Here is a 7,735-nt window from a genome sequence, read left to right on the forward strand (position 1 = left end):
ATGTCATACTCTGATCGGTCTGCACGCAAACAAAGCCAAAACCCAGAAATTTTAGGCAATACAGAAGGCGTCCTGAAAAAATGGCTCTTAGTCACCCTATCTTTAAGAAACTAAGAAAAAAGCATGTGTTGGTGAAATGCAAGGTGAAAAGTCCAGTTGAGAGCTTTTCTTAATAAGTATGTAGATATTCTCATATATTTTGCCCTTATATGGACGCTCCACCCCAGTAGGTGGCGAAAATGCACCAACAGTTGGTTTGCCAGCCGCCATATAACCTCGAAGTAAAAGACACTCTACTGCGGTGAATAAGCATTTTAGTTCTTTCGTCGTAGTTTTAAGACGTCATTATATACCTAAAGGTTTACTTCGAAAAAAAAGTATTTTTGACTGTGCTGCGTGCACAAACCGAAAAGTCTACTTAATGCCACAGAAACAATAATGAAGATCTTTCTGGAGGGCGTGGAAAAGTTTGTTGTCATCACGTGATAGACCTCTAATGTTTGATAAACTATTTCTTTCTTAAGCTCCAGTTCTTTGGTTTCGACGTTCAAAGGATATTCACAAATAATGCCTCAACCTAAATACAGAAAGATTGCTGTATTAGGGTATCGTTCTGTTGGTGAGTGTTTGATGTATCTTTTTTCAGAAGGAAGTATTTGATGTTATGTAGTCGCTAAGTTAGCAGAGTTCTTACAGTTGTAAAGGAAATTTCATTTTTTTTTTACCGTTCGCCGTGCAGCCACTTTAATTGAATGTACTCGTTTATTTCGACGCTGTAAAGAAAGTTCAAACAGGACACCAGCGTTTGGAAACATAATGGAGAAGCGCATGGTGCTGGCAGGAATTAGCAACGTGCGGACCTCAACACACACGAGGATCACACGCGATCGTTTCCCGTCGATTGCTAACCAAAACTCGAAAATTCTCGATCTGCAGATTCTCGTAACATCTCACTACGTCTCTGTAGTGATTTGTAACAAGTTTCAGTTCCCTTTTAGCTAGTAATTCGCCCGTTATCGCCGCTTTCTGTTCCACCTTAAATGCCTGTACGACTCCCATGAACGTGTCGATGGCGCTGGTGTCCATAAAGGGCTTTACAGTTCTCATTCTCGGTCATTTTCAAGGGTACGTTAAATGTGGCGCTGTTGTTGAATGAATAGTTTAATGCCCCGTCAAGCTTTTGACACGGCACGTACTGAGTCGAGTTGAATTTGACATTTTTACTATCCCGTTTTATCGGCGTTGTTTAATCGAAGTGCTGGATAACAAAGAGTAAGCCGTCCTGTCGCAGCTTCTGGCCAATAAGAGGCTGCCTTTTGCCTCTGCCAGAGTTGTTGCTTTACCTGTCTTCAATTTTAACCCACTTATGATTTTACATTTGAGACGATGCATATTAATATTTAATTTAATCATCTGATTGATGTCTAGTTTTTGTTGTCATTATCACAGATAAACCTAATATGATGGCTGATTAAAAAATAGATGGCATTTTTCTTTTCAGTTGCAGAAGTGCAGTGTTAATTTTTAGAACAATGTATATATCCTTTTTCTAAGACCAAAATTCTGTTTAACTTTATCGTGCACACCTGGTGAAATCCATTTATATTGAATGTATTGCCGATCTTGTATTGTTTGCTGACTGGTGCCGTTAGGTTTACAGATTACATTTAGTCTTTATTCAAATGCAGAGTGATTCCATATTTCAGTTGGGGATATTTCTTTTGTTATCAGCTATTTCTATCATTCAAATAAATGCACCTTCTGCCCAGTTTCTCTTGAACAAGGAAACAATGGCTTATTCTCTGTACCATGCAGTAAGTCGGCTTGATGGGAGCAAAACCAAACGTTATAAAAATTGCAATGCATTATGCTTTATATCAGGACTTTAACACACCCATGAAAATGACTCGGATAACATTACAAATTGGTCTAATGTTGTGCTAGTGCTATGTTCTTAAAGGATTACTCCACCCCAAAATATACATTTTGTCATTAACCCCCATGTCGTTCCAAACCCGTGAACACAACTTTTTTGGATAAAAAAACCTGGAGACTTGTTACGGTCTCATTGTCTGACAAGTAAATAATTGTCATTGTCCAGAAAAGTATAAAAGATATTAAAAGAATAGCCATATGTGGTTCAACCATAGCGTTATAAAGCAATGAGAATAGCTTTTATTCCAAAATTTGGCAGCGTAGCTACATTTTGGAGAATATGCGCTGGACTCAAATAATCTGTTCTTTGTGAGCCACGACACACAGATACATATTCTATGTTTATTTATGCTTTGATTTGAATAAAAACAGCACATCCGTGTTGGGTAAGCGACTGACAAAATGTTCATTTTGGAGTGGAGTAATCCATTCATCTACATAAAGTTTAGTTCTTATTTTTTCTGTTATAATAAAATTATTTATGATTATTGTTGTACGTAATGTCATTTAACACCCCTCTAATAGATGACACATATTTGTTACTAATTACTGTTAAAGACATTTTTTATGTATTTTTTTTAAACAGGAAAATCTTCTCTCACGATACAGTTTGTAGAAGGACAGTTTGTAGATTCCTATGACCCTACTATTGAAAACAGTGAGTACTGGAATATTTTGATATACCGTTTTACTAGCATTCATGGAATACGTTATTCTAAAATGCCGTAATGTACTAATGCATGTATTGACTAGCAAATCAGTATATGCTGCTAGGTTTTTAAAACCATTATGTAATGTAGAAGCATCAGACTGCATTGTGTAAAAGTGACTGAAGTGAATGAGAGTGGACATGGAGGTTTCTGTGCTTTCTAGTTTATTATAAATGTATATATGGATATAAATGTCTGTCTTTATTTTAATGTACGTTTACATTTACTCTTGACTGCTGTACATTCATCCCGTTGTGTGTGCATATGTGTAACTTGCGTAAGGACGTTAATTATTCATTAACAAACATTGTTACATAACGTTTAACAGATCATTAGTGGCGTAAATAGAAAAGTTTGATTCATGCACTATTATAAACATATAATGTTTATTTGTTGAGAAGTCATTAAAATTGAGCTATTAGTGTGGCCAACATTTCTATTTTTATGATATGATCAGTAATGACCTCCATATTGTGAGACCTGTCAGGTTTAATTAAATCGGAGACTTGGGGAGGAATCTGTTGTTCCTCGTTCAGTTTTTAATTCCTGCTTGTGATATCTCAACAGCCACAGTAGAAATTTAGTGATAACATTGTTTCTCCAGAGCTACCGTTCAGTGTTCTTATATCCCCAATTGAATATATATATATATTTTATGTTTGCTTTTAAGCTTTTAATAAAATGGTGTCTGTGAATGGCCAGGATTTCAATCTCCAGTTGGTTGACACCGCTGGGCAGGTAAGAACACCCCTGTCCAAACATTCTGTAAGTTGTTTTTTTTTTTTTTTTTTTTTTTTTTCCCATCATTTTTCATACCAGTTGTCCCCCTCCCCCTTTTCTGTTTAGGATGAGTATTCCATTTTCCCCCAGTCTCATTCTATGGATATTCATGGTTACGTTCTGGTGTATTCTGTCACTTCAATGAAAAGGTCAGATTTTTTTTTTCTTACTATTATGGTTTTTGTTGTTGTTAAAGGTTAATAATGCAAATAAACTCATTTGCATGCTTATGTAATCTTTTTTTATTTATTTTTATTTCGTTCTTTATTCTTGGACTCATCTATATCATAGCTTGCGGTTTTGTTTAGTTTCTGACTGTAGCCTGGGTTATGCTTTGTTCTGCCTGCATCTCACACACAATCATAATTATTGTTGAGTTTACTCCATTGACCGTAGGCTTGCATGAGGCATTTGTACAAAGACTGATTTCTAATGGGCTTACTTTATCTGTTTTACATTCAAGTTGACTTTCATTTTACTGATTACAGAGAAGCATGCTGTACTGTCACACAGATAAGCATATAATTCTCAGCTATTTCAGTCAGGTCTTAGAGAGATATAAAAGATTGTAGCACCTTTAATCAAAGCTACTTCAGTCTGGATATATTGACTGTCAGCAATTTGTTGCACTCCGATTTACCATCTACTTTAGAGGGATTTTAGCAAAAACACTATATAATCTCTGGTTTACAGCTCTGATCTTATGACTTGCTTAATAGGGTAGTTGATGTATGAATGTGTAAGTAACTAGAAGATAAACCTCCCTCATGCTATTTGTAACTCAAGATACGTTTGTCTCATGTTATTTGTATGTGAAATGTTTTTTTTTTTTGCCATTACACCATAGGACACAGTCCAGTTTTTATGTAAACTACCCAAGCGCTGTTTCAAATGTGTGATAACAGTCTAAATCTTAACAGACATGTACTCGTACTGCTCTATACGTGTTAGCAAACTGATGCATTACTTTCCTAATTCTTATTAGAATAAAAATAAAACTTTTTCTGTTTTGGTTGAAACCACTATGGCTGCCACATGATTTGACTCGCTATAGGGACTATGCTATAGCTTACTATAGATATAGAGTCATAAGGCAGAAATTGAAATGGAATCAGCAATGGCTCTGTCAAACCCCTTTTCCATCCTAATGGATCTGGTGCAGATTACTGACCAATGTTCTCGGCTGGAAAAATCGATTCCACCCTGGCCCTATGGCAGTCTCGCTCAGCAATGTAATAACATTTTGTTCCATTACTCTGAAGGTCTTAATATGTTAAATTGTGTGAGAGAGAATGAATCCGCAAGTTCAGTTTCAGTCCGTCTTGAGCAAGTCCAGATGAGAGCAGTGGCAGTTTACTGGCGGGAATGAGTTCTGCTGTCTGTGATTATACGTTATACATTAGAATGCAGAAAAGCTGCTTACACAAACAATGTGACGCATCGTATTTGTTTTTGGACTGGTTATGTCGTCTCTAACACCTGTATCACCTTTGCTGTTTGTGGGAACATTGGCTTCAGTTAGCCCAGCAAAACTCTATGTACAAAAGACTGAATTTTTTTACAAATGTTTAATATTTGTCAAATCCATTGCAGATAGTATAACACTGTTGGCACATTCAGATGGCTGACCTTTTTTGACCTCCATATTCTTATATGGGTCATTTATGTGTAATGTAATGTTTTTCATATCATTAATAAATAAAATGTAAACAATCCACTCTTGTTTTCAGTTTTGAAGTTGTGCAGGTTCTACACGACAAGCTTCTTGATATGGTTGGAAAGATACAGTAAGTTTTTTTTTTCCTCTTGTGAACATATGGTCTAAAATATTACACAAGGTCATAAAACATATAGTCATAAATATTACATATTTACCCAGGGTACCTACTGTTCTAGTTGGGAACAAAAAAGACCTTCACATGGAAAGGTAAGGATATACTGTGTATTCCCCTTTTGACTAAGCACCTAAACACACTTTTTTTTTTTAATCTTAACAAATACTTAGACTTGGTAGAATAGCGATTTGGGTAAATGAATGAGATTAACTTTATTAGCATTCATCAGTGTGTTTTAATGTCTTTTTGATATGCAGCAATATGAGTGAGGGCAGCTGTAAAGGGAATGAGAAGTTTGGTAGGGACAGGTTTCCACTCTCATGATCTCCCTCGCTTTTATTTTAGAGTGATTAAACCAGAAGAGGGAAAGAAGCTTGCGGACTCTTGGGGTGCCGCTTTTATGGAGTCGTCTGCTAAGGAAAATCAGGTAAAGAACGTTTGCTTGTTTTACAAGATGTACACACTTTAGTTTTCTGTACAGTACGGACATTTGCGTATATGTTATTCTTAAAAAACCCCATGTATTTTACAGACAGCCGTAGAGGTTTTCAAAAGGATTATTCTGGAAATGGAAAAAGTGGATGGAAATGCCCCATCAGAGGAGAAGAAGTGTGCTGTGATGTAAGGCATTCAGTAAACTCCCAGGCTGAAGTTGAGAGACACATCACCATGCCATTAATTATTGCGGAGCGGTTCAGTAACAGGTCCTCTCCTGATGAATTATTTCCAAATGCAGGCAGATTTTTAAGCAAATCAGTACTGTTCAAAACCAACATCAACAAACATTCTTCTAAAAAATCAGTATTGGGAATTCAATATTAAGGCTAAAATTACTGTAAACGTACTGTAAAAATTATTTAAAATCTCCCATCTCTATTACTTAAAGCTTTGTTGACTGACTTTAATGTTTAATCTGACGGGTACTAACCTGTCTGCAATCTACGGTGTCACATTATTTCAGCAGTCCACAGTTGCTCCTATTTGGAGTTTGTTGGGTTTTTTTTTTTTTTGCTTTCCCTCTGACAACTATTTACTAATTTTACTTATCTTGAGTAACCAGCAAAATTAAAATGTGTATCAGTAGTCCATTTAAATTTTAGTTTTTACAGAGACTTGTTGAGACTGCACACATTAACAGCTTTCCTCTTCCTAGTGGAGTATGTGAACAGTGTGTGTATATATATATATATATATATATATATATAAGACGATGTAAACCACATCCTAAAAGATCCACTGTTCACACTGTTGGTTTTACACACAATCAAGTGACTACAAGAACTGTATTCTTTCTAAACCTTCAGTATAAAGTAAATATGAGATCTTTAAAACTTTGTTAGAGTTCTATTTGTGAGACTTAGCCTTTTTTTTTTTTTTCATTTGTTGGAAGTGTTTTGCTTTTGATTCATCTTGGTTAACTTTAATGATGCCCTACAACCGTTTTACTCATGCCACTGTTAGCATAAACTATCTTTATGTGGCATACAAAGTGTTTGTGAGGAAAAATCCACGATTTTAGTATGATGCTGAAATTCATACAGGCCATTTAGCGTTTGTGAGGGCGTAGTCTAATATTTACTTAGTTACCAAGGACCAGTCGATTCATGATGAACAGTCCCCCCCCGTGGAGTCGTATAAGCTTGATCTTCATTTGAAAGCAGGGTCACAAACAATACCTCTGTAGAGCGGTTACGACTGATAATACACCAGCTACCAAAAAATGTTTTCAAATGCAGTTGTTGCATCCTCCCTGATTCCTATTTAGTAACCCCTTAGAGATACTAAATAGCACCATGATACGAATACCATCCAGAAATGTCCTGACCTGATACTACATTGAATCAGCACTACTGAAGTCCAAGGGTTCTTTGAAATCTGACCTCCTCATTTTCCTGTGAAGTTCAGGGTGCCAGGTTTTTCATTTTTATAATTTTGACAGCCTTCTTCATTATAATTTTAGGGACTTCTGTATATGGAATTTTTGTATGTGGTAAAATAAACATTTAAAGAATGTTTTATTGTGCATTGTTTTCATTCTTTCAGTTGGATTTTTCACATCATAGTAAATAATCAGTCAGGACAGTACATTCTTCTTTGCAACTTAATACAATGCATGTTTGAAGAGATCAGCTAACTAGTCACCGCTTTTAGTAACTTGTCAAACATCAAACTTAGAAGTTTAATGACACTAAGCAGGTGAAGTAATAACCTCCTACAATCAATTTAGTCATGTACATAGACAACAGAGTTCAATTTTTCCCCCTTTTTTTTAAATGTATGATGAATTTGCTGTAGGCTTTAGTCACACACACACATGCACAGTTTAGTCAGTGAGTAATTTTAATTATAATTTCTCTGTGACATGGCACGTTGAGGGCTGCTGTGCTTTCGTCCAGATGTGTGATTCTATCTTGGGTTCCACAGGTAATGATAGAAACAATTAGTCTATTCTCATTGAGTTGCATTATGAGATGA

At 35.8% G+C, this 7,735-nt stretch overlaps 1 protein-coding gene across 1 annotated transcript; it reads left to right on the forward strand.

Moving 5' to 3' along the window:
• Nucleotides 1-275: 275 nt before the first annotated feature.
• Nucleotides 276-7,273, forward strand: rhebl1 (Ras homolog, mTORC1 binding like 1). Its single transcript, XM_043242193.1, has 8 exons — nt 276-619; nt 2,522-2,593; nt 3,316-3,383; nt 3,492-3,574; nt 5,156-5,212; nt 5,305-5,352; nt 5,606-5,687; nt 5,793-7,273. Exons 1-8 carry the CDS (start codon nt 568-570, stop codon nt 5,883-5,885), a joined length of 555 nt encoding a protein of 184 aa, XP_043098128.1. The 5' UTR covers nt 276-567; the 3' UTR covers nt 5,886-7,273.
• The last annotated feature ends 462 nt before the right edge of the window (nt 7,274-7,735 follow it).

The sequence above is a fragment of the Puntigrus tetrazona genome, chromosome 6 (assembly GCF_018831695.1).
Source record: "Puntigrus tetrazona isolate hp1 chromosome 6, ASM1883169v1, whole genome shotgun sequence".
NCBI lineage: Eukaryota > Metazoa > Chordata > Actinopteri > Cypriniformes > Cyprinidae > Puntigrus > Puntigrus tetrazona.